This window comes from Caretta caretta, chromosome 5, assembly GCF_965140235.1.
Source record: "Caretta caretta isolate rCarCar2 chromosome 5, rCarCar1.hap1, whole genome shotgun sequence".
NCBI classification, from domain to species: Eukaryota; Metazoa; Chordata; order Testudines; family Cheloniidae; genus Caretta; species Caretta caretta.
In genome coordinates this window covers 77,830,664-77,858,221 of record NC_134210.1, presented here as the reverse complement: position 1 = coordinate 77,858,221, position 27,558 = coordinate 77,830,664, and the positions used below count along the sequence as shown (strand labels likewise).

Here is a 27,558-nt window from a genome sequence, read left to right as displayed (position 1 = left end):
CACTGCACCTGAATGCTTTTTTTGCCTCTGTTTTCACTAACAAGGTCAGCTCCCAGACTGCTGCACTGGGCATCGCAAAATGGGGAAGAGATGGCCAGCCCTCTGTGGAGATAGAGGTGGTTAGGGACTATTTAGAAAAGCTGGACGTGCACAAGTCCATGGGGCCGGACGAGTTGCATCCGAGAGTGCTGAAGGAATTGGCGGCTGTGATTGCAGAGCCATTGGCCATTATCTTTGAAAACTCGTGGCAAACGGGGGAAGTCCCGGATGACTGGAAAAAGGCTAATGTAGTGCCAATCTTTAAAAAAGGGTCCTGGGAACTACAGGCCAGTCAGCCTCACCTCAGTCCCTGGAAAAATCATGGAGCAGGTCCTCAAAGAATCAATCCTGAAGCACTTGCATGAGAGGAAAGTGATCAGGAACAGCCAGCATGGATTCACCAAGGGAAGGTCATGCCTGACTAATCTAATCGCCTTTTATGATGAGATTACTGGTTCTGTGGATGAAGGGAAAGCAGTGGATGTATTGTTTCTTGACTTTAGCAAAGCTTTTGACACGGTCTCCCACAGTATTCTTGTCAGCAAGTTAAGAAAGTATGGGCTGGAAGAATGCACTATAAGGTGGGTAGAAAGCTGGCTAGTTTGTCGGGCTCAACGGGTAGTTATCAATGGTTCCATGTCTAGTTGGCAGCCAGTATCAAGTGGAGTGCCCCAAGGGTCGGTCCTGGGGCCGGTTTTGTTCAATATCTTCATAAATGATCTGGAGGATGGTGTGGATTGCACTCTCAGCAAATTTGCGGATGATACTAAACTGGGAGGAGTGGTAGATATGCTGGAGGGGAGGGATAGGATACAGAAGGACCTAGACAAATAGGAGGATTGGGCCAAAAGAAATCTGATGAGGTTCAATAAGGATAAGTGCAGGGTCCTGCACTTAGGACGGAAGAACCCAATGCACAGCTACAGAATAGGGACCGAATGGCTAGGCAGCAGTTCTGCGGAAAAGGACCTAGGGGTGACAGTGGACGAGAAGCTGGATATGAGTCAGCAGTGTGCCCTTGTTGCCAAGAAGGCCAATGGCATTTTGGGATGTATAAGTAGGGGCATAGCGAGCAGATCGAGGGACGTGATCGTTCCCCTCTATTCGACATTGGTGAGGCCTCATCTGGAGTACTGTGTCCAGTTTTGGGCCCCACACTTCAAGAAGGATGTGGATAAATTGGAGAGAGTCCAGCGAAAGGCAACAAAAATGATTAGGGGTCTGGAACACATGAGTTATGTGGAGAGGCTGAGGGAGCTGGGATTGTTTAGCCTGCAGAAGAGAAGAATGAGGGGGGATTTGATAGCTGCTTTCAACTACCTGAAAGGGGGTTCCAAAGAGGATGGCTCTAGACTGTTCTCAATGGTAGCAGATGACAGAACGAGGAGTAATGGTCTCAATTTGCAGTGGGGGAGGATTAGATTGGATATTAGGAAAACCTTTTTCACTAAGAGGGTGGTGAAACACTGGAATGCGTTACCTAGGGAGGTGGTAGAATCTCCTTCCTTAGAGGTTTTTAAGGTCAGGCTTGACAAAGCCCTGGCTGGGATGATTTAACTGGGAATTGGTCCTGCTTCGAGCAGGGGGTTGGACTAGATGACCTTCTGGGGTCCCTTCCAACCCTTATATTCTATGATTCTATGATTCTATGAAGAGACAAAGGAAGCTGGTAGACTCTGGTGGATAGTCTTGACCTACGGAGTTTGGTCAGTAAAACTGCTGAAAGCTTTGAGAAAACTTTGCTTTGAATCGAATATAGTTAAGTTAAGCATCAGTAAGCATTTTATCTTTATTTTTCTTGTTACCATTTCTGTCTTTTATGCCTCATTACTTGTACTCACTTAAAATTTATCTCCTTGTAGTCAATAAATTTGTTTTACTGTTTTATCTAATCCAGTGTGTTCAAATTGAAGTGTCTGGGTAACTCCATTTGGAGTAACAAGTTGTGTGCATATTATTCACTTAAAGGAATAACAGACTTAATATAGTCATACAGTAAAGAGAGGGCTGGGCAATACAGGACACGTGTTTCTGGGACTGGGAGTCTCCCTGTGGTAATTTTTAAGAGCCAGGGTGTGGCTGGCTTGCTGCGGCATACACACAGACATAACTGGGAGTGACTTACATGCTGGAGGCTGTTGGTAAGCAGCAAGGCATTGTAAAGGGCACCCCAGGTTACAGGACAGGGATGACACAGCTACTCATTAGTCTGGATTGTACCCTGTTGTATCATATTTGCCTTAATCAAGTCCCTTTCCTGAGGTTTTCAGGGCTGTAATCTGGATTTCTGAGTACACTTCTATTAAACATTATGCTCTCAATTTGGCATCAAGGGTGTTACTAGATTTGGTAGAGTGGTGCTTCACTCTAGTCAGCTAGGGCTGTTTCCTCCTCCCAGCTTATTTTCAGCACTGTCCATCAATCTTCCCATAAGTGGGAATATTCAGAGCCACTCAAAGATGAATTGAAGGTTACTTACTTGTAACTGGAGTTCTTCTAGATGGCTATGCACCTGCATATTTCCCACTCACCTTCCATTCGTTCTTAGAATCCTTTTGTTCTGTGTTTGTGGGTTGGCAATGGAAGGAACTGAGGTGGTAGAGAGTGCTGCACCCCCTTATATAGCCTCACTAGAGTGTTAAGAAATGCAGAACAGAGGGGTAGGAGCAGACATGCAAGCACTCTAAAGGAGACTCCTTGTTGAAGGTTCTACCATGAAGCTGCACTAGGCAGTGGAATAGTGATAAGTGTGAATATGCAGAGCCATGTCGAAGAACTCCAGTTATAAGTAAGCAACCTTCATATGCAAAAAAAAAAAAAAATCAGGCATATATTCGAGAGCAGAAATGTATGTCAAAGAGAAATGGACCCAAGCTGGAACACTCAGAGACTTATCAATTGGGGCACTCAAAAGTTCCTGAGGTAGGAGGTGAAAAGATCAGCAGTGATTCTTTTTCCTTTAGTTCATTATAGAGGTAGGTACCATACACAAATTTCCAATATAGATCCAGCTCCAGATTCTGAATCACAGTTGTCTGAGAAGATTGGGGATAGCAGGAGACCCACATTTGAATAAAATATTTTGATGCCACAATATTACACTATACCCTGGAATAAACTTTTGAAGGAAGAGTCACAATTCCTTCCTTGCTTCCATTTGCTCCAAGGGGGAAGTAATTTGGGACAGCCTCTTAAGAGTGGCTGATTACTTCCTTCCCAAGCTAGCATCATTTGCCAGTGCATTGGTCTCCACCCCTTTCTGCCTTGCATACCCTGTCATCTCTTCCTCCCTTTATGGGGATATTTTAGTACTTGAAAATCCATTTTTTGATCTGTAAACTTCCCCTTTCAATATACATTCTTTTAAAACAACACAGTTCTGTTAGTGAGATGTGCACTATACAAAGCTTAACCACCAGGATACAAATTTGTTTTGTTTTGTTTTTTAAAAGGAGGTTTCAGGTGCAGTAAGTTTAAAAATTACAAATGCTGACTTCTAGTTTTGCTGTTTCAGTTTGCTGCAAGTTCTATGTGATGTGACATACCAGTGCTTTGTACTGAGCTAATATAACCTCCTTATTGAGATTCTCCATGGATTGCATTAGCCCCAGAATCCACAAGTCTTTTTCAGAGTCATCACTACTCAGCACAGAGTCCCCTAACTGTTAATATGGCCTACATTCTTTGTTCCGAGATGTATACATTTATATTTGTCTGTATTAAAATATTTATAAGTAGTAAGGCTTGCCAGGAAAGAACAATTCCATTTCAGGAAAAAAAATGAGGTCTAAAAATTTGTTTTTATGTTGCTGCGGAAGAAAAATTAGATTTTTCAAAAATGTTCATGAAAAAAAATGATACCCACCCCAAAGCAGCCTAGTGGCTAGGTGGGATGGAGTGTGCGCCCCACACTACACATGCAAGAGCTGAATTAGCCCAGGTGGGCCCAATCAGTTAATTAGGCTGCAAACAGGGGAGCTTTAGGCTGGGGGCAGCTAATTAGAGAGAAGCTCACCTGTGAGGGACAGGTGGGGCTTCAACAAAACACAGGAAATGGGAAGGGAAGGGGAGGGAGTTGCAGAGATGAGTTGCCTAAAGTTTGCCCTGGAGAGGAGGGTGTGAAGAGACTGGCAAACCCAGAAGAGTAGGAAAGACTAGGAGGTATGGAAGCAGCTCAGGGAAAGGCAGCAAGGTGTAGGGTACAGACCTTGGCTGCTGAGCTCAGTTGGAACATGGAGTAGAGAATAGGCCTCGGTTCCCCTACCAGCCATTGTAGGAGTGGCAATGTGAGGCAGTAGAGGAGAAACCAGTGGGGTGAACTGTTGGAAGGGGTTTCAGGTTGACTCAGCTAATCTACAACTGCTAGGGGTAAGCACCATTTTAGCAGTGAGTGGCCCACCCCCTTGTATTAGGGTATTCACCTAGTATGTGGGAGACCGAGGTTCAAGTCCCTGTCTGAATCACTGTACATAATATTACTCCTGTTTTTCTAACTGAACCACTGCTTAGCAATGTTTTCTTACTGTTTTGAATAGAATGTAAAACATTGGTAACCTTGCACCTGGCTTGGTTATTAAGCAAGGAAAGTTAACTCAGTATAGTCTGATATATGTATTTCAGGTCCTAACCTAGACCTATGTCTAGTTATCTTCCATTTATTCCCTTTTGTAGGAAAAGTGATTTATGACTTGAGATACTGGAGGTGAAGCAGGGCTAACGGAATAGTTGCTTAATGCTGCTCTTGACTGCTGTAATTTACAGCTAGCACATTTGGAAACACTTTTAGAATTTTCCCTTTGTGGGCACTATTACTTACTGAAGTGATGCTCTTTTTAGCCAAATCTGCCTCGTTTTGTGGCTCGTGTACCCTTGAGGAGCATAGTAGATGAGGAGGCATGTAATGAGTGTGAAGTTTTTTTATAGGCAAAGAGAGAAGATTTATACTGTTTGGATATACAAGTCACTTTGAGTGTATAAATTTCTTGTTATTTGAGTGTGAAGTTGCATAAAGGGTGTATTCAAATTTAGTGAATTGTGCCCAGTGGTGTTATGTTGCTCTGCCATGCATAAAGGTACAAGATCATTTATTTTGGTTGACTTTTATCACAAAACCACGTATTTAGGGAGCATATGGGTACTTGGGAAGAAGAGAAAATATCTTTACTTAAATTTGAGCAGTTGGGATTAAAATGAAAGGGACAGAATAAATGAATGAAAGAACAGGTGAATTTACATGTCTAATGCAGAGAATTTAATTTGTGCTGATGAAATTGTTGACAAAACATATTGGTCTAATTTTAAAAAAGCCATTGATATGTCTCTGACACCTGTAGTGACTGTAGAAGTATAAATATTGATTAAGGCTTTTAGGGTTACCTAAGGAGAACATATTTTGTAGCAGGCTAGGTTGGAGATGCTGCCATTAATGGTCCCATAATGTATAAGAAACTCTGCCATTACAAATGTAACTTATTTACAATGAACCAATAAGGAAGGACTCAATGATTCATAAACTAAACAGGATGGGAGAGCTGGAGATCTTCAAATGTCAGCTACTGTTTCTAAACAACAAATTGCAGGCAAAACTGTTGATACTTGGACCTGAGAGCCCGAGGACAAGTGTAGTGTAGCCAGGAATAACTGTTGGTACAAAATGGAAGGCCTGGTAGTGTTTTCTCACTTGTATTATGTCTGTACAGCATTTCACATCTATCATGTGAAGGCCCTGATCCTGTTTGCGGTCTCTAGACACTACTATAATAAATACATTTTAAATAATGTATAATGGTGAAGGTCATGCAAGAAAATGGACCAAATGGGCATTCTCCTTCAGGAGGTTGAAGGACACAGTTGGACAGTAGTAGTAGTAAATAAAATATAGAGCTTTTATACAGCAGTTGGAGCTGAAGATCTGTCATTTATTAACATAATATCCCCCTATAATACACAGAACCAGAAAAAAGGCAGATGGGACTTCTCAGACCACCGTGAAAATGCATGTTAGTTAAAATTTTTAATGGTAATTGAGAATTGCTATAATCAGGGGATCAATCAAACATCACCCTACTTTCCTGGAAAGGAGGTTGAAGCCATTTTCAGCAGAAGTGTGCACAGCCTGCTGATTTCAGTGTGCACAAGCTAACTAGAAGTTTTGATTCACATATTGCTAGGCCTCCAGTACTAAATGAACTTTGACTAGCAATTTTTCATTATATCTTTTCTCCATTTTATTTTTGCACATCTCTAACCCATTGAAATTTAAATTAAATTGGATCAGTGTGTGTTGTCACTTTTTTGTCATCCTATTCATTGGTCTAAAACCAGGTAACTTCAATGATACCTATAATAATTAATAAAAATGCAACTAGAAGGATAGAACAATGAAAATATAAAGGCTGCAAAAGACTCCATGTATTAGGTGGCAAAATTTTTGGTTAGCTGGGACTGTATTTTTTAAGTTTGCTAACCCTCTAAGATAGATAGTTGATGTAATATTCTGCAGTAGTACAAAGAACAATTTTGCTTTTGTCATTTCATTGTAGTGTTGAAGTCTTTTAACCAGGCACCAAAGATGTCATAAGCTAACTATGTAAGTTTCCTCCTGGGGTACTCGGTCCAGAGCCTGGTGCTGAAATCCATACAGCATTGTCAAACACTAGATTTATCAAGTGCATATGGTCTATTGCTCTCTCATTTTCATGCATGTTATTCCACCACGTTATTTTACCCTAGGTATACATAATATACAATATATTTCTGACAAATGGTTGCATTTATGATAGATTTTTAAAAACAAAATATCCTTAATAAAATGACTCTACCATATTAAAATATTTTCAGTGCATAATCAATCACTTTTAAAACATGAAGAAAATCACCACTGATGAACTGTTTGCTATCGGTGCACCTGAGTCAACAAAGCACTTAAGTATATGTTTAACATTAAACGCATGCAAAAATTCCATTAACATCAAAGTTATAAGCATGTGCTTACATGCTTTGCTGAATAGGAATGGACTTACGTGTGCTTAAATGCTTTTCAGAACTGGGGCTTCTTTCACAATGCAGGTAAAATTAAAATGTGTATTCCCTTGAATTAAAATAGTTAAGCACCATTAAGTTTTCTACTGAAAAAGAACAACATAGCTGTCTTTTGAAAGTTGCTCTTTAACTTCCCCTCTCCCATTCTCCAAGATATCCTGCTGAGAGCTAAAAGAAAAACAAACTTGGAATTTTCATGTTAAAGGCTAGTAGCACACCTCCTCCCCCCAAAAAAATACAAAGCGCCATTGAGAAATTTAGGAGACAAATTCTGCCTAGTCCTCTGCAAGTGTAGAAGGGGTCTGTAATGGGATTAGTTCAACTCCAGCATGAGTGGAAAGGAGCAAGTTTGGGAGAGCCCTTGCAAATCATGCCCACCAGTGTTGTACATGGAGCACAGCTCTTGAAGGGGCTCACACAGCAAAATTTGGGGGCAGTGTGGGAGGGCATAGGGCTAGGTAATCTACCACTAGATTGTATCCATTTGCTACTCATCACTGCATTAAGCTCCATGGACTAGAAGAGAGTATTTCTTTGTCCAGCCCAGAAGCAGCTCTCCATTGCACGGTCAAGTGGATCAAGCTCAGGGAGCAGTGATTATGACAATGGTTTACCTGCAAACATTGTTTAAGCACCAACCATGTACCTGGTGTTATATAAAATACAAGGGACAACATTATCACTGACCCAAACAGCTTATGGTCTAAACAGGCAAAACAATTCAGACATACACAGTTGTGTCAGGAGAAGATATAGGGTGGCCAGAGGTACATGTTGGCCACTTGAAGGAGCTGCCTGAGGTAAGCACTGCCCAGCTGGAACCTGCATCCCTGTCCTAGCTCTGAGCCCCCTCCTGCACCTACACTCCCTCCTGGAGCCTGCACCCCAATCCCTGCATCCCTGGCCCCACTGCAGAGCCTGCACCCTGCCCCAGCCCAGTGAAAGTGAGGGAGAGTGAGGGATGGAGTGAGCGGGGGCAGGACCTTAGGGAAGGGATAGGGCAAAGGTGGGTTCAGGTTTCTGCAATTAGAAAGTCGGCAACCCTAGTAAGACAAGAGGGAAGATTAGAAGGATGAAAGGAATTCTGACACCTCTAATGATACAATACATGAAGTGCAGTCCTAAACACTGAAGAAACCACATACAATCAAGAGCTGCAAAAACTGATTGGGAAATGATCTAACTTTCAGAGAAAATGACAATGGTGGAGAAAGATGCTTTGGTGAAAGCAGAGTGACATCACTGTAGCTCTGCCCTGTTATCCAGTTCATCTCAGTGATGTTTCAGATGTGCTGTTAAGCCATTAGTGGGCCATGATGACTAAGGGAAAGGGAATGAGTTGCTTAGTTGTTGCCTAGAAACTGGGTAGCTAGAGGAAAATTATCAGCATCACCAAAGGATTAACACTTTGATTGCACTGCTAGTTCCAGAAGCTCCATTGTTATTAACCATTATCTGCGGTACCATATCAGGAGAAAACATACTATTGAAAGTTGCCTAATTACTGGATAGGAAGGTTTGCGACTGCTACATGCCACCTCAGTGTTTTAGGGAGACAATTGAGTTTGTTCCCACAGCTTGAAGAAATAGGAATATCAACAAGAGTGAAGTAGAGGTCAGATGTTAATAGTCATTATCAGAGAGAATAAGGATGATGCTGATCACACTGTCTCTCTTAAGGGCTGTGATGAGGATAAAGTTAGCATCAAACACTGAGAGTATAAGTAAAGATTTTAAGTTCTTCAGAGCAGAGACTTTTTTTTTTTTACTCTGCCCAGCACCTACCCACAATGGGTACACTGGGTGTTACTGTAATAATAACAAACAGTGACAGAGAACATATTACAATGAGTGATTCCAAAGGTCTGTAAGTAAATGCAAAGCAATTATTTATGACAAAATGGTATTAAAGTCTAAGAGTCCAGTCCAAACAAGAAAGGCATCCAAGAGTATATTAAGAAAATTAAAAGACATCTCGCACTCATTAGGAACATCAGCATCTGTGCCTTCTGGTCTAGACAAATCGTTATCATAGATAGATATGTGACCAACAAAGGCACCAGATTTTTTAAACTACTTTTTATGACAACCCTAACCATGCCAGGTAGTGTGTGTGTGATCATCATTCATTTTCACTGTTTTTTAATGGTTGTAGAATAGCAGGAATGACACTGTGACAGTTGCCAAGTCACCACCACCATTACATAGGTTTCTGAACCCGCTAGATCTATTTTTATACAATACACACAATGGCTCAGTCAGTCACTTGTTCTTCATAATGTTATTTTGGCTCTAGTTAGACCACTGAGCAGACCTACAATATTTGGCAGTTATTAAATAAACACCAGTAATACAAACAAGGCTACTTAAATGAATTTGCCTTGCCACAGTAGTTATGATAATGTCAATGCATCACAATATAGATTTCACTCTCCTTGTGCCATGAAAGATCCCTGGCAATTCTGACAAAGCTACTCTGTTAAGCAGCTTAAGAAAGTATAAGAAGCTGAGAAACATGTGGATGAGGATGACATTACTAGCAGGGTGAAAAGGGTGGGGGAGACACAGCAAGAGGAAACACATAAGCACATATGGAAGTGCATAGCTGTGACAGATTAGGAAGGTAAGTACAAGAGGTTTAATGATTATATGGTGGAAAGTGGGGCACCTGACAGGCCTCAGGTTATGTACATGCCATTGAATATATCATTGGCTAGATCAACTAAGGTGGAGCTGTGTCAGTTTACTCCAGCTGAGGATCTGGCCCATAATGTTAATTAGCTGAATATACTTGCACACATATATGGAACAGCTGATTTTATAATACACATGGCAATAAATGGTTGTCTATTGGAAGATAGGATTGAGTGATTACCTTTATTCAAAATTTATGAACCCAGAGAGGCAGCGTAGCTAGTGGTTAGCACATTGGCCTGGGGCTTGGGTGGCCTAGGGCAAGTTACTTTGCCCCACTCTGCCTCAATTTCCACATCTGTAAAATAGGGATAATGACATCTCCTTTTTAAAGCACTTTGCGGTATACAAATGAAAAATGCTAGGTATTCTAATATTCCAATGTGACATTACACAAATCCAATTTGAAAAGTCTTGTTTCTATAAAGAAATCTGCTTACCACAACATATGTTGCTAGCTGATTGAACAATTCTATATTATGTTCAAGTATTTCCACAATTTATCAAAAATCCATGTCAACAATACTAATTTAATAAAATTCTGACAAGTGGATTAATAAATCTGCAGTCTACGGTAGTTAGAAACCAGCATGGAAGGGAAATTTAATTTTTTTTTATGATTCTTTGGTTTCTTTAGCAAATTACATATAATATGTATATATGAAAAGAAAATTATCTGAGGAATTTCATGATGTAAATTCATGCAAATTGGAACTCTTAAATCATTTTACATTTTTATACTAATTTTCAGTCATCCCTTATTTATGTGTTGACATCTTTAGCATCTACAAAGTAAGTTGTCAAATTAAGTGTAACTTACAATTGTAGTTGACATTTCAACAAAACAACAACACCCATTCCAAGTTAAAATTCCTAAAGCATGCTATTTACAACTTCAAGAAAACAAACCTGAGTATGCAAATATTTTTTACCAGAAAAGTTTTGGATACTATTAACCTTACTTATTGAGATAATTCTTCAGTGCTAGAAAGATGATACATAACTTCATATATCCTATGTAATCCATTACATCCACTTGACTTAGGAAGTGGAGAGATCTTGTGTTCTCAAGCATAAGAAGAAAATCATTCTTCAGCATGCCACTAAAAGCTTACAAATATTATCACACTAGTCACACCATTCCCCTGTGGGCAAAACCATGAAATCTTTAATCTGACCTTACTCAAGAAAATGAAATTCCCATTGAAAAATTGAGTAAAAACAGTATGCATCTTACGATTTGATCCCAAATTATTATGTATTAATGCTAACAGTGCACTCGACCACAAATAAATAAGATATAGTCCCTGGTGTGAGGAATTAAGCTAAAGTCTCAATTCTGCAGATATGTATATACATTCTTACACTGGGATTTGTAATTGTTTCCACATATTAATTAATTATTTTCAGGATCAGGGCCTAAGACCCACACAAGAGTCAGATAAGGACACACTGAGAGCTCCAGAGGATGGCAACAACTCGAAAGTGTTGTATTCAGTTATATAAATCGTTTGCTGTCTTGATACAATAGGCAGGGACAAACACAGGCTACATAAACTTTTCCTTTCAGTTTGTTACTTAATTGCCAATCCCACAGTACTCCTGACATCTTTTTCATCGCTACCCATACAAATTAGCTTCTTCTTTTCAGTTCTCCAGACTTCTCTCCAAGTGCACAAATTCTTTCCTTTGCTTCAGCTTCTCTCCTGAAACTTCAGTCAATAGCTATTCTTCTACCTTCCCTTTTTGCATAACTTCAGTTGTCTTTGTGTTGACCTTCAAACCATGGCCTTCAAACACAGATGCCCAGTCTGGTACCATATTTACCAATTCCTCTTTTGTGTCAGCCAAAGGGGCTAGATTGTCAGTACACAGTTTTCTGTATCTCCACAGATTTGATTCTCCTAATTTAACTCCATAACTAGATTGCAGAGAAGTTGACTTAGCGCACTGTATTGTGTCAATCCCACCGTCACCTCAAAACTCCAAAATTACATGAATTGTTACCATCTTAGCTCCTGGCTCCCAATACAGCTCCTCTGTCATTTCTGATTTCTGAAGTCCCCCTTCCATCCATCTCAGTACTCCAAACACCATTACCTGCAGAACCAAGTCATATGCTTTCTCAATATCAATAAATGCTACTTAGCAGTTATGCCCTCCACTTATCATCTTTCCAAACTTCTGTCTCATTGCAAATATTGCATCTATAGTACTCCTTCCCTTCCTAAAACCATCTTGCTCTTCTTCTATATTTTTGTCCACCTTGCACCTCCACCTTGCCTCTAAAATTCTCTCAAGGACTTTGGGAGTCTTACTTAACAGGATGATGATGTCCTGATTGGTGTTTAGATAATTTTTCATCAGCCTTACCATTCCAAAGAGGCACCTGGTCAGTCAGTCCCAACCAGTCTTGTTCTCTGATCATCCGGTATCCTTGTTTGATCCCAGCAAAAACATAGGACTCTCTGAAGCCACCTCCAGTATCTCCAACTGCCTTGATCATATCTCATCTTCACCAGCTGCTTTACCATTCTTCATCTTACTCAGTACTGCCTCTACACCTCCCCTGAGATCTAGACCTTCTGAGACTTCCTCAGAACTGCTGGAAGGGCTTGCACTTGAAATGCTCTCTTCTCATTTAACAGCCTGTGAAAATATGTTTTCCAGAGCTCTACCATCTCTTTTCGGTCAGTCACCACACAGTTACTATCCTTCACACGGAAAGATTTCTTCATCTGTGTTTCATTGCTCCTCTCTTTTGCCAACTCAAAACCAAGTTCCTGCCATCATCGTCATCCAGTTTTCTGTACAATTCCTCCTCAGCCTCCATTCTTGCCTTAGCAACTGTCTTTTAGCCAGTTTGTATGCAATTTTTAATATCTTATTATCACAACCTGCTTCCTCAAACTCTTTGAATGATTCATTCTTTCTTGTACATCAGACTTTCACCACCAGTTCATTCTCTGAAAGCACCCCATCTTATCACCTGTAGTATCACATGTTACCTCCACTGCCTTAATGAAACATTCTTTAAATTTCCTCCATTCTTCTTCCACTGACTTCATTGTTGTTGGCAAAGCCGTCCTTTACCTTTTGGAAGAACTCTCCCCGTCCCTTCCCCCCTAATCACGAATGCACCATATCACCATAATCACCAATGCAATTTCTTCCTCAATTTCATCTCCTTTCCTATTTTCTGAGGTTACAGTCGGATTTTAGCTGTTAATACCTATGTTATTCTGCAACATATTAACTTGATATTACCTTTGTCTTTCATCATATTCATATGTTCTCTCATTCTCAATATTGTCCACCTGGGCTTTATTTTTTCTCCTGTAGTATGTCACCATGTGGGATTTTTTCAAAGCACCTATTTACTGAAAACCCATTAAAAACACCATTCAACCCATTTCTCTCCTTCTACATTTCTTCTACCAAAGCTAAATTTACCCACAATTCCTTCTACTGGGCTCCCTTCACCATCACTGCAGTTTATATCACCACTGATCACTAACAAGGTGTTACTGTCAACCATAACCACCAACTCTCCCAGCTCATTTCTAAATCTCTCCTGTTCTTTCATGCACCTTTCATTGTTGCGGAGCATCTGCTGCAGGTTATGTGAGTGAGAGTTGTTAGTTCATAGTGCACATGCTATTGGTAATCACTTCGTATTTTCTCTGGCTGATTAGTTGCAATTTTTATTTAATTTTATGTAACACAGATATTCCAAGAAAATAAATGCATACAAAAAGACAGACACATAATGAACCAAAACTGGAAGAGGAGGAAGGATAAGAATCAGCACTGTGTACTTCATACAGGGTAATATGTTAGAGAGAGAATGAGCCACAGTGGTTGCCATTAAAAGATTTACAGTTCTGTCTTTGTGAGTAGGTAAGACCCCTGCAGGTACTCCACTGAGCCCAGACACTGCAGCACTGTGGGGTTCACAGATGGGCAGGGGAGAAAATTTCCTTGTACTATCCCAATGCCATCTGTCTCCATGAGAGCCAGGAACAATCCAGCCCTTAGTGTCTTAATCACTAAGATCTTGACAAATCTTTGTAACTTAGCAATTTGTATTATCTGGCCAACAAAATGCAATTTGTTATTATGATACAATAAAATACAAATTGTTTTTTTTTATTCTGTTTTCTAAGCATGTTTCTTTATCTCATTGCTATGTTTCAGAAAACCTATTATTGCATCATCACAGCTGGAGACCCAAGAATTCAGTAACATTCTCCCTTTGCACTGAATTGATGTGATGTGGTGTGCATAAAAAATGTCTCTTGTTTTGCTTGGGCTCAGTAAACTTATTTTACATTTTCAAACAAGAAAAAACAAGACACCCCCTCCCCAAAAAACCCTCACGTAACCAAGGTCATCCATCATACTTCAGATACTGTGCTTTAAATTTAGATTAATCTTTCCTATGCATACATTTATCAATACTATACAAAAAGTGTCACATTTGTGGGCACTGGCTTGGCTTATTTGTGATAAATCGTTGCCTTGGTTTAACAGATTTCCCAACCTATTATTCAATGTGCAATGCTATATGTCATCTTCAGGTCTTTGCAATTTTCAAAAGCATGGCAAACGCCTTATTTTGGTAATGCACACATCTCATAAAATCTTCAGTATGATGTACTGAAAATCAAGAGGCAAATGCCCTGTGGCTGAAAAAGGATACACTAATTCAGCTTCTGTGTTTATACAGACCATGTTCTTCAGAGTTTCCGAAAATGCAGACCTTCACAAAATAAAGCATCTTTAGTTCATTTTTCTGCATTAAGAAAATCTAGTACCATGCAGGTTCATTCCATTTGGAGTACTGAGTGGGGAAAAAACAGTTTTTATTTTATAGCAATGGGCAATACCTGATTAATGTACATGAATCCCCCAGTTTTAAAAATGCCTGATTAACAGACCTACTTGCCAACTGTTCCTGTGTAGCATGGAAAGGTACTCCAGTTTCAATTGCCTTTGAATGCTCAGCCTCTCTGCTGAGACTGCCAGTATGTAAGTTAATGGTACTAAAATGATAGTGCTTGACTGGGTCATTGAGCTACTCAATTCCTATCATATGCTATAGGCCACTGAATAGACCCTCCGTGGTAACTTTTATGAGTCATGATCTAAAGTGAGGTTTTTTTTATTGTTTTTAGTACTATAGGGCCTGTTTCTGACAGCACCTACAATTCCCAGCAGTGTGAGGACCTGCTAGCAGTTACAATGGTTAGGCGGTTGATGTACTCAGACTGCTACTTATCATCCCAAACAATCATTCCCCCTGGAACCTTGCCCTGACCTTGTGTGTTTATTTTTTTTCCCACCTGTTCTCGCTCATCAAATACTAAATTAAAGGGTGGGATGTTTCAAAGGAGCCAAAGGAAAGTTGATGGCTCTTGGCTGAACTTGCCAGCCATAAATTCTTGGAGTCAGGGATTCTTTAATATATATGTGCACTGTGCCTAGTACAATGGGGTCTTTTACCTGACTGGGCCCCCTATGTGTATATTTTTAAAAAAAAAAAATAGCACTCCTTTATGAGGTATATTACTGTATACTTCCATAGGGATTCTGGCTGTCTTCAATTTTAACTTAAGCACTTAAATTTGAAGGGTAGAGGCAAGAAGTTTACATTCACTGAGCATGCTGAGGACAAGCATAATTGCAGTCAAATCTGAGTAACTGTCTTTTTTCTCCTGGTAAAGAGTGCTCTGGGTTTTTCCCTCCTCTTCTGGACATTCTTTGCTATCTACCCTTGATCCGGAACCATGATTTTTATCTTTATTTTTTTGGTACTAGCAATGCACTCAAATTCACGTAATTAGGTTTCTCATACGGTATCATTATATTCAATATTGCAACATTACAGTATGATTACTATATAAATATCATTCATTCTTTTCTAATTTCCATTATTTTAATCTAAAGAAAAGGTATTGTGAAAGAGCTAAACATATCTACGTTAAGAATTTGCTAAATTTCAGATGTTTGGCTGTTCAAGCCAATGTGAATACGCACTGGAAAGTTAGGAGGTTCAGATAATCCAGAGTCTGCAATGTTGACTGCATAACAGACTTTCTTGTAGAGTTTTGGTCTTGAGAAGGGATTTCTGCCCTCCCACTTCTGCCAGGAACAATGGACAGTGGCTGGAAATTTTTACTCTCCTTCCCATGAGATTCTGGGGAGGAGCCCATGCAGACAAGAATTGGGGGGGGTTGGAGTGCCATGGCTGAAAAGCAGCTGATTGTAACTCCCTGATTCTCAGCCACTCAGTCCTGGAATAAATTAAAACTATAGGGGGCAGCTTTACCTTGGGCACTGCTTAGTATCATGTATTTTATAGGTAAGTAAAAGATTTTAGTTTACAAAATAAGTTCCTATACAAAGATGGTAGGCACGCTGACAATTACAGTCACGATATAATAATAGAGAGCTTTAACAAGCAGACATGAAGACAAGAACAATAACTCTGCCAGCCAGCTAGCTCCCAAAAGCTCCTTTCTCCTCTCCCTTCATCCCGGGAATTTAACCTCAGTCCTGTCCAAAATCCATATTAAAGAGATGGCTTTGGGATCATGACCGGAAAGGCACTACATTCAGGCTTTTTCAGAACAAAGGACCACTTAGAGCTTTATAGGTCATAACAGTACCTTAAACTCCACTCAGAGAACAACAGTGTAGATTCTGAAGCAATGGTGTCATGTTCCCAGCAAGCCATTCCTTCAGCACCAGCTTTAATGTCCAAATGGTTTTAAAGGCATAGCCTCATGTACAGCAGAAATAGCAAACTTACAATATCCTAGAAATGCTGGAAGGGACTGTGAGAAATTAAGTACATCCCCTTGAGCTGTGTGAGGACCAAGTAAACCTAGACCATCCCTGACAGGTGTTTATCCAACCTTTTCTTAAAAACCTTCAATGATGGGGATTTCACAACCTCCCTTGGAAATTATTTCAAAGCTAAACTTCTTTTATAACTTCAGTCACTTAATATTATGAAGAAACTTGGGAAAGCATTGTCCGGGGGGGAAATAAATAGTCTATGGGCATCTTGGGATCCTTTGGAGGGATTGAGTCTTGCCCATAGAAGTGAGTGAAATAATTCTAAGATATAAAAAGCCTAAATCTTACCCTGTGTATGTATAATGGGTTTGCCTGGATGTGACAGAGGTCAGAATATGGTCCACAATCTAAGATCTATAGGCATCTTGGGATCCTTTGGAAGGAAAAAAATGTGTGATTATATATTAGTAGGGCTGTCAATTCATCACAGTTAACTCACGTGACTAACTCAAAAAAATTAATTGCGATTAATCGCAGTTTTAATAGCACTGTTAAACAATAGAATACCAACTGAAATTTATAAAATATTGCGGATGTTTTTCTACATTTTCATACATTGTTTTCTATGTTATAATTGAAATCAAAGCATGTATTATTTTTGACTATAAATATTTGCACTGTAAAAATGATAAACAAAAGAAATAGTATTTTTCAGTTCACCTCATACAAGTACTGTAGTGCAAGCTCTTTGTTGTGAAAGTGCAACTTAAAAATGTAGATTTATTTTTGTTACATAACTGCATTAAAAAACAAAGCAATGTAAAACTTCAGAGCCTACAAGTTCACTCAGTCCTATTTCTTGTTTAGCCAATCGCTAAGATAAACAAGTTTGTTTACATTTACAGGAGATAATGCTGCCCTCTTCTTATTTACAATGCCACCAGAGAGCGAGAACAGGCGTTTGCATGGCACTTTTGTAGCCAGCATTGTAAGATATTTACGTGCCAGATATGCTAAATGTTTGTATGCCCCTTCATACTTCAGCCACCATTCCAGAGGACATGCTTCCATGCTGATGACACTCATTAAAAATAATGCATTAATTAAATTTGTGACTAAACTCTTTGGGGGAGAATTGTATGTTCCCTGTTCTGTGTTCTACCTGCATTCTGCCTGTATTTCTCTAAACCCAATAAGCACTTCTTTTGTCCACCCAGGCTCATTCCTTCTCACACCCTCCTCCTATTAACCTTTAATGTTCTTTTGTAGAGTCTAGCCGAATCCTGTTGGCACCACTTTAAATCTCGGAACGATTCCTATATAAAGCAGTCTGCAACTTCATATACCTTAGAACACATACACAATATTGGAAGTACAAGTGCCCTGCAAAGAGGAAAAAGATGGATGGATAAGGGTGAATTACCAGAGATTTCAGATATGGATTCATATCCAGGCATTTGGATGCTTATCAGATCCATTTTCCTGTTTACCTGGAGTCTCATCTTTTGTGGGCCATTGTTCTGTCACAATACTCCAGCGTTTGACTACACGGTTCATCATCATAGCAGTGACTGTGATATTGCAAACTCTAAACTATGACATCACTGTAGGAATCGAGTGAGAGGAGCAGGTTGATTCGAAAGAACACATCATCATCACCTGAAGACGAAATGGAGGTTACTTATCTGTAACTGGAGTTTCTTCAAGATGTGTGGGCTCTAACTGTATTCCACTAGCTGCCCTCCATCCCTTCTGATAGAGATCATAGCCAGCGTCACAGTAAGAAAAAGAACTGGAGAAGCACTGGTCCACACTGACTTTTATACTCTGAGTTTAGAGCATGAGGAGAACTGCACATGTGCAGGCCAATGGACACAGCTTACTAGAAACTTCTGGCACATAATGTGCATGCATAACCACATTAGGAATATAGATAGGGACCACATGTCTTGAAGATCCTTCAGTTACAGGTAAGTAACCTCCATTTTTATTTCCCAGGTAAGCAGTCCCCCGATCATTCCTGCATTGGCCCAACAACTAGAAATGGCAATATTCAGTTCTGCACCAAAGACAGGTTTAATGTATGATAGCTTAGCCTTGGGATATGCAAGGCTACAAATGGGAACTTTATACCTTTAGGAAGGGGAGATTTCTAACTTCTAAGAGGGATCCCGCATTCACATCAGAAGAGTCAACTGTAATAGATTTTAAAGTTCTGATATTGTTAGCTATGAAAAGCTCATTTTTAATGGTGTTTATGGTTTTTCTGAGAGCCCTGTATGCTTGGGCTCATGGTGATTGAGGCACCTTGTTTTGCAGTTGAAGAATGAGAAATAATCCAATATAGTTATAAAAAAACCCCTCTCTAAAACATCACTGAGGTAGTTGTGCTGTAACTTATGTAACATTTACAGAACTTATGATTGAATAGTTATACCAGTGATTGTCTGGCGTGATCTGCATAACTAACTTGTGGTTTGTCTCCTGTGTGTAATGGACCCATCCAAAATGCATACTGATAAAGCCTTTATGGTATAGTACACCATCAACCACTTATACACACACATACAAATAATTTAATATACACACATTATTACCTGCACATGTGATGGAGCCATCCCTGGCCCTAGTCATCTCTGTGTCCTGCTTTGGTAATTGGGCCTTGGCTATTACAAGTGTCACTGCTGCAATTTAATTGATTGTGCTGAATTTTCCTAGGGAGGTTCTGACCCATTTTTGATAGAGGAGGGGAAATATTAACTTACTATGCTGGAAGTGACCCAACTTCTGTTTGCTTCTATTGTTGCCAAATGGGAATTGAAGCAAAGCTAAATAAAAATACATTAAGAAAAAGAGGTCAGTTATGAGTGATATTTGCCTCTTGGAGCGCTATTATGGAAATAAATTAGACCCCTTTTTTTTGACAGTGTGTCACTGTGTTTCCTTAAATAACAAGTTTTCTGAATCGGGTACATAGAGTGACATAACAGTGAAGCCAGCTGTAGTGAAAGCATGATAAACTAGCAGAAGCAGCGACAGGTAGGTAGGTATATATTTCTTCCATTTCATGCTTATATATTATGATCCCATCAATCTGATTAGATCTATGAAATTTGGATTGTTCTTTCTGATTCACAGGGCCAGATTCTACTGCACCAGATCTCCATGTGGCCCAGGAACAGTGGGGTGGAGCAACAAGAAGCCGAGGATGGCCCCCTGATTATCAAAGCTGGTGTTTGTAAGGTGATGAGTCACTCCTGTGCTGAGCTCCAACAAATCCACAAGCCAGGAACTGGCCTGGTGACTCCCAGGGCAGGCATATAAACCTCACAGGAGGAAAAGCAGCTTAATCTATGGAATGTCACTCCAGGGCTTAGAACTCTCTCCTGCCTAATGGTGACAACAGACACCCCCCAAGCCTGTTCTCTGGCAGGCTCAGCTCAGTTCAGTTCAGCTCTTTAGGGAGGGATCAGTTATCTAGCTTTTACAGAGTCATACCCATCGGAGAGGCATTCACTGTAGAAGCCCTTTTCTCCTCTCTTCCCTTCTCCTAGCTCTTTCTAGACTCACTTCCCCAACTGTGCCTGACAGCAGTCTCATTTAGGGTGACTCAAAGTGCATGAATTGTTGATGTCTTCCCTTTGTATTTCCCAAAAAGTTCAATAGCAGAATTTAATTGTATTCTAACTAAAATGCCTCAGACTATCACATAACTATAATGCAAATAAGGCCTGGCCCATTCTGTCAATCTCCTTGTTCTCCAACAGGTGCCAGCAGGGAGCTTTGTTCCCAATGGAGCCCCACCCCACCTGTAGTTTTTAAGCAGCTCTGGACCAGTCTTCTCCCATTTCACCAACAGGTGGCAATAAAGAGCTCTTTAATTTCTAAGGCTTCAGGCCACATGGATTATGTAAAATTATCACAAACTCACAGAACAAAGTGGAAGCTCTAGAGTGGTATATTCAGACAAAGAACATATTAAGTCAATTTCTAAATTTTCCACCGATTCATTTTAGTTCTTCTGGTAGAGTGTACAGGATAAAATATATTTTACCAGAACTGGAGATTTTTATAGACCTTCTGATCTAACTCATGTCATGTCAAAAGTTTAATTCTATTAGATCAATCATTCTTTAAGCCCCCCAAGAGCTATGTGATTTATAAAAGAATGTCATTCAGGATAACAAAAAAATATACCCCCTTTGATTTGCTCCATAATTCACTATATTATTGCATATATAAAGAGTTGGTTGCAGTGTCCACTTTCCTTAAAAATTGCAGTTTTCTGTTAATTTTTGATTTAGTTCTTTGTTGTTTTGCGGTTCAGTTTTGGTAACTGTGCTTTGTGTAGCTTGTATGAAGCAATGAAAAAGAGACCTGTTCTGACAGCTAGTTGATTTGGTTGCACAATATTTGTCATCCCTTGAGCAGTTAGAAAGGTTTTGCTGCATTCAAGCAGCTGTGAAGACTTTGAATTTGATGTGGTTTGGTGCTGAGGATATATTAAAATTTGGTGAGGAACATGGACATTAGTAATTTGGAGTATTGTATGAAATAATTAAAGTATCATAGCGGCTTGAGAGAAATATTTTAATTGAAGGTGGCATAGGTAAAAAGCCAAAAAATAGTACACAGGCCAAGATGTTCAGAAGTAGTGGTTCTGAGTGTCTTAAATTTGGTTACTGAACTTAGAGGAACCTTAAAGGAACCTGATTTTTCAGACAGTGCTAAGGTGTCCACCCTCCAAGAATCAAACAATCTTAAGTTGGCCATCTGAAAAAATCACTAATCACTTTAATAAGTCTTAGCCATATAACTTTTGGAAAACAATTTATCTGTCTTAGATTCTTAGATATTTATAGAGTGCCAGTCACCAGAACACCAGGCAGTGATGAATCCCTGAAAGATAATCTGCAATGCAAAACAAAAGTAGTTTGTGCTCTTTGTTATTCCTTTATGATGTATAGGGCCTTCATTCATTTTACCTCTTTTTACATAAGAAATAACAAAGCCTGAGTTCCCTCTAATGGCCTGTGGGGTGAACTGAAAACTGAGCTGCAGCTCTCCTTGCCAACAGGTGAAGGAGTGTTGCTGCTTATGCCGTGTCTACACTGGAAATTTGCCCTGATTTCAATCCTCAGTGCTCTGCTGCCTGTGTAGCTGCAACAGTGCAAACCCCTATAATAGACAGATAAAACAGCTATTTGCATCAGTGGAACTCACCCCTACTTGCAACAGAGTGCAAATCAGGGCTTAGTGGTTTACACTGTCTTCTTAGGGAGTTGCATGAGAACATCTGGAGCAATGTCTGGCCCCTAAAGGCTGAATTTGCAGTAAATCTCCACTGTAGCTAAGACCTCAGACTGTCTCCTGTTGTGGTCACTCCCTTCCCTTTCTCAGCTCTGCACAACCCCTAGTCACACAGCACCACCATGCTGGCTCTGCTGAAGAGATTGAGAAGGATTTAAGCTGACCACTTCAGATGAAATATTTGCAGCTCTCACTGCTGCCATGAGCATCGATGTGCTTTTCTAATGTGTGGCTTTCCCAACCTCATAGGAGGCTTTATCTTCATCATATTACAGTCACTTTTTTTATTGCAAGAAAAATCAAACTAAGCATAAAATCAATCTCTGTATATGATGACTGGTACTAATGGCAGTTGGAGGTGCTTGGCGCTTGGAAGAGAAAACTAATCTTAATTAATGTACCTACAGGACTCCAGAGTCCCAAAATTTCACTAGCTCATCATTTGCTAAAGTACCATGTACAATATTTAATTAATTCATTAGCTACTTATTGGACTATCCATTATACCATTAAGGGCCTTTAAAATAGTTCATCTCTGCCCAGCCCTTTTTTCTCTGTGAATAAATATGACCAGGATCAGGCGTTATTAATTGAGTTATCTTTCCTACTGCAGGGAAAGAGCAGAAGTTAGTATTTGTGGGGAATGAGAACAAAGGTGATTGATTTTCTCACTCATGTGAACACAGTCTAATACAGAGAAAGAGGCAGGATGAGTAGAAGAAATAAAGCGACCTGTTAGACCAGAACGATAAGCACTGACGGCAAACAAAGGAGTCAGGAAGAGAACTAGTGGCACTATGGTAGGATAAAGGAAGGTTAAAAAAAGGCTGCCAGCAAACCAGGGGGGGAAAGGGAGCTAGGACAGAGCAGATAGCTGATCTGGTATTAAGAAGGGGCCACTGAGTCCAGAAAAGAGGCAGCAGAGTCTTGTGCCATACTTAAAGGGCAAAAATCCTTTTGAGACTCCTTCCATTTTTAGTCAAAGAGTCCGACTCTCAGCATATTTCCGAGCAGTAAAGAAATACCAGATCAACAGCTGACTCATAGCTAGCAACTCATCTAACACTATTTACAGCCACCAAGCGTTAGGGTTAGGGTTGCTCAAGAACCAAATGTAACTAGGAATCAAAAAAGTGGTGGTACTTCCACTATTATCCTACCAGCCAGCCAGCCTTCATCTAATCATGACAGCAAAATGAGATGCCACTCACACTTGCTTTTTTAAAGCTCAATTTTGCATTCTGTCTCAAAATCACATGAACAATCAGATCAGTCTGAAGGTTGGCAAACCAGATCAGTGACACAGACAGATATTGTAGGGAAATTTGGGGTCAAAAGACCAAAAGATTCCTAAGATATAGTTCCTTAAATATGGATGTGTTCTCAACGTTTCTGAAATCTAATGAGGACAAAAAAGTGGTTAAGAAGCACTGGAAATGTAAATTGCTAGGATGCGTTAGTGAGATTTAGTGCACGGTATCAAGCAGAAAAAATAAAAAGTAGAACTGAAATCAGTGGCATTAGGCTCCTAGTGCCTACTGGGATTTTCAAAAGTACCTCTCTGCATCTTCAGGTTTCTAAATACATTTTAAAAACTGGCACTTAGGAGCTTATGTCTAACTGACTTTCAATGAGCCTTAGGCTCCTAAGCCCTGGTCTACACTAGGACTTTAGGTCGAATTTAGCAGCATTAAATCAATGTAAACCTGCACCCGTCCACACGATGAAGCCCTTTATTTTGACTTAAAGGGCTCTTAAAATCGATTTCCTTACTCCACCCCTGACAAGTGGATTAGCACTTAAATCGGCCTTGCCAGCTCGAATTTTGGGTACTGTGGACACAATTCGACGGTATTGGCCTCCAGGAGCTATCGCAGAGTGCTCCATTGTGACCGCTCTGGACAGCACTCTCAACTCAGATGCACTGGCCAGGTAGACAGGAAAAGAACCGCGAACTTTTGAATCTCATTTCCTGTTTGGCCAGCGTGGCAAGCTGCAGGTGACCATGCAGAGCTCATCAGCAGAGGTGACAATGATGGAGTCCGAGAATCGCAAAAGAGCTCCAGCATGGACCGAACAGGAGGTACAGGATCTGATCGCTGTATGGGGAGAGGAATCCGTGCTATCAGAACTCCGTTCCAGTTTTCGAAATGCAAAAACCTTTGTCAAAATCTCCCAGGGCATGAAGGACAGAGGCCATAACAGGGACCCGAAGCAGTGCCACGTGAAACTGAAGGAGCTGAGGCAAGCCTACCAGAAAACCAGAGAGGCGAACGGCCGCTCCGGGTCAGAGCCCCAAACATGCCGCTTCTATGATGAGCTGCATGCCATTTTAGGGGGTTCAGCCACCACTACCCCAGCCGTGTTTGACTCCTTCAATGGAGATGGAGGCAAAACGGAAGCAGGTTTTGGGGACAAAGAAGATGATGATGAGGAGGAGGTTGTAGATAGCTCACAGCAAGCAAGCGGAGAAACCGGTTTTCCCGACAGCCAGGAACTGTGTCTCACCCTGGACCTGGAGCCAGTACCCCCCGAACCCACCCAAGGCTGCCTCCTGGACCCAGCAGACGGAGAAGGGACCTCCGGTGAGTGTACCTTTTAAAATACTATACATGGTTTAAAAGCAAGCATGTGAAAGGATTACTTTGCCCTGGCATTCGCGGCTCTCCTGGATGTATTCCCAAAGCCTTTGCAAAAGGTTTCTGCGGAGGGCAGCCTTATTGCGTCCTTCATGGTAGGACACTTTACCACTCCAGGCCAGTAACACGTACTCGGGAATCATTGTACAACAAAGCATTGCAGTGTATGTTTGCTGGCGTTCAAACAACGTCCGTTCTTTATCTCTCTGTGTTATCCTCAGGAGAGTGAGATATAATTCATGGTCACCTGGTTGAAATAGAGTGCTTTTCTTCAGGGGACACTCAGAGGAGCTCATTCCTACTGGGCTGTTTGCCTGTGGCTAAACAGAAATGTTCCCCGCTGTTAGCCACAGGGAGGTGGGAGGGTTGAGGGGGTAGCCACGCGGTGGGGGGAGGCAAAATGCGACCTTGTAACGAAAGCACATGTGCTATGTATGTAATGTTAACAGCAAGGTTTACCCTGAAAGAGTGTAGCCACTGTTTTATAAAATGTGTCTTCTTAAATACCGCTGTCCCTTTTTTTTTCTCCACCAGCCGCATGTGTTTCAATGATCACAGGATCTATTCCTTCCAAGAGGCTAGTGAAGCGTAGAAAGAAAAAAAAACGCACTCGAGATGAAATGTTCTCCGAGCTCATGCTGTCCTCCCACACTGACAGAGCACAGACAAATGCGTGGAGGTAAATTATGTCAGCGTGCAGGAAAGCACAAAATGACCGGGAGGAGAGGTGGCGGGCTGAAGAGAGTAAGTGGCGGGCTGAAGAGAGGGCTGAAGCTCAAATGTGGTGGCAGCGTGATGAGAGGAGGCAGGATTCAATGCTGAGGCTGCTGGAGGATCAAACCAGTATGCTCCAGTGTATGGTTGAGCTGCAGCAAAGGCAGCTGGAGCACAGACTGCCACTACAGCCCCTGTGTAACCAACCGCCCTCCTCCCCAAGTTCCATAGCCTCCACACCCAGACGCCCAAAAACACGGTGCGGGGGCCACCAGCCAACCAGCCACTCTGCCACAGAGGATTGCCCAAAAAAAAGAAGGCTGGCATTCAATAAATTTTAAAGTTGTAAACTTTTAAAGTGCTGTGTGGCATTTTCCTTCTCTCCTCCACCACCCCTCCTGGGCTACCTTGGTAGTCATCCCCCTATTTGTGTGATGAATGAATAAAGAATGCACGAATGTGAAGCAACAATGACTTATTGCCTCTGCAAGCGGTGATCGAAGGGAGGAGGGGAGGGTGGTTAGCTTACAGGGAAGTAGAGTGAACCAAGGGGCGGGGGGTTTCATCAAGGAGAAACAAAGAGATCTTTCACACACCATAGCCTGGCCAGTCATGAAACTGGTTTTCAAAGCTTTTCTGATGCGGACCGCGCCCTCCTGTGCTCTTCTAACCGCCCTGGTGTCTGGCTGCACGTAACCAGCAGCCAGGCGATTTGCCTCAACTTCCCACCCCGCCATAAACGTCTCCCCCTTACTCTCACAGATATTGTGGAGCACACAGCAAGCAGTAATAACAGTGGGAATATTGGTTTCACTGAGGTCTAAGCGAGTCAGTAAACTGCGCCAGTGCGCCTTTAAATGTCCAAATGCACATTCTACCACCATTCTGCACTTGCTCAGCCTGTAGTTGAACAGCTCCTGACTACTGTCCAGGCTGCCTGTGTACGGCTTCATGAGCCATGGCATTAAGGGGTAGGCTGGGTCCCCAAGGATAACTATAGGCATTTCAACATCCCCAACAGTTATTTTCTGGTCTGGGAATAAAGTCCCTTCCTGCAGCTTTTGAAACAGACCAGAGTTCCTGAAGATGCGAGCGTCATGTACCTTTCCCAGCCATCCCACGTTGATGTTGGTGAAACGTCCCTTGTGATCCACCAGAGCTTGCAGCACTATTGAAAAGTACCCCTTGCGGTTTATGTACTCGGCGGCTTGGTGCTCCGGTGCCAAGATAGGGATATGGGTTCCGTCTATAGCCCCACCACAGTTAGGGAATCCCATTGCAGCAAAGCCATCCACTATGACCTGCACATTTCCCAGGGTCACTACCCTTGATATCAGCAGATCTTTGATTGCGTGGGCTACTTGCATCACAGCAGCCCCCACAGTAGATTTGCCCACTCCAAATTGATTCCCAACTGACCGGTAGCTGTCTGGCGTTGCAAGCTTCCACAGGGCTATCGCCACTCGCTTCTCAACTGTGAGGGCTGCTCTCATCTTGGTATTCATGCGCTTCAGGGCAGGGGAAAGCAAGTCACAAAGTTCCATGAAAGTGCCCTTACGCATGCGAAAGTTTCGCAGCCACTGGGAATTGTCCCAGACCTGCAACACTATGCGGTCCCACCAGTCTGTGCTTGTTTCCCGAGCCCAGAATCGGCGTTCCATAGCATGAACCTGCCCCATTAGCACCATGATGCATGCATTGGTAGGACCCATGCTTTCAGAGAAATCTGTGTCCATGTTCTGATCACTCACGTGACCGTGCTGATGTCGCCTCCTCGCCCGGTATCACTTTGCCAGGTTCTGGTGCTGCATATACTGCTGGATAATGCGTGTGGTGTTTAATGTGCTCCTAATTGCCAAAGCGAGCTGAGCGGCCTCCATGCTTGCCTTGGTATGGTGTCCGCACAGAAAAAAGGCGCGGAACAATTGTCTGCAGTTGCTCTGACGGAGGGAGGGGCGACTGACGACAAGGAGTATTTCAGGCAGGATTTCACGGAGGGTTCCAATAAGAAATGGTGCACCTAAGTTATTGTTCTTATTGGAACAAGAAGGTTAGCCTGGCCTCTGATTGATACATGGCTAGATTTACCTCGCTGCACCTTCTCTGTGAGTGACTGCAGTGTGACCTAGAGGAATGAGTCCCCTACACGGGGGAGGAGGCAAATGAGTACAAAACAAATCTGGTCTATTTCTTGTTTTGATCCACTCCATCTATCTTTTACATCTTTGGCTGGCAGCAGACGGTGCAGAAGGACTGCATGCCATCCACATCTCATGGCTGCTCGGCAGAAGATGGTACAGTACGACTGCTAGCCGTC

At 41.5% G+C, this 27,558-nt stretch overlaps 1 protein-coding gene across 2 annotated transcripts in view; it reads left to right on the top strand.

Moving 5' to 3' along the window:
- LOC142072165 (myb/SANT-like DNA-binding domain-containing protein 2) overlaps positions 1-25,616 on the top strand; it is a 44,238-nt gene extending 18,622 nt beyond the window's left edge. The window contains exons 2-4 of one of the 2 annotated variants that reach the window (XM_075128618.1): positions 19,506-19,617; positions 19,717-24,473; positions 25,062-25,616. In XM_075128618.1, the coding sequence (XP_074984719.1) occupies positions 23,894-24,473; positions 25,062-25,210 (729 nt within the window). In that variant the 5' untranslated portion in view covers positions 19,506-19,617; positions 19,717-23,893 and the 3' untranslated portion in view covers positions 25,211-25,616. Of the gene's footprint in view, positions 1-19,505; positions 19,622-19,716; positions 24,474-25,061 lie in introns of both variants that reach the window. The other variant, XM_075128619.1, reaches the window with a different exon arrangement.
- The last annotated feature ends 1,942 nt before the right edge of the window (positions 25,617-27,558 follow it).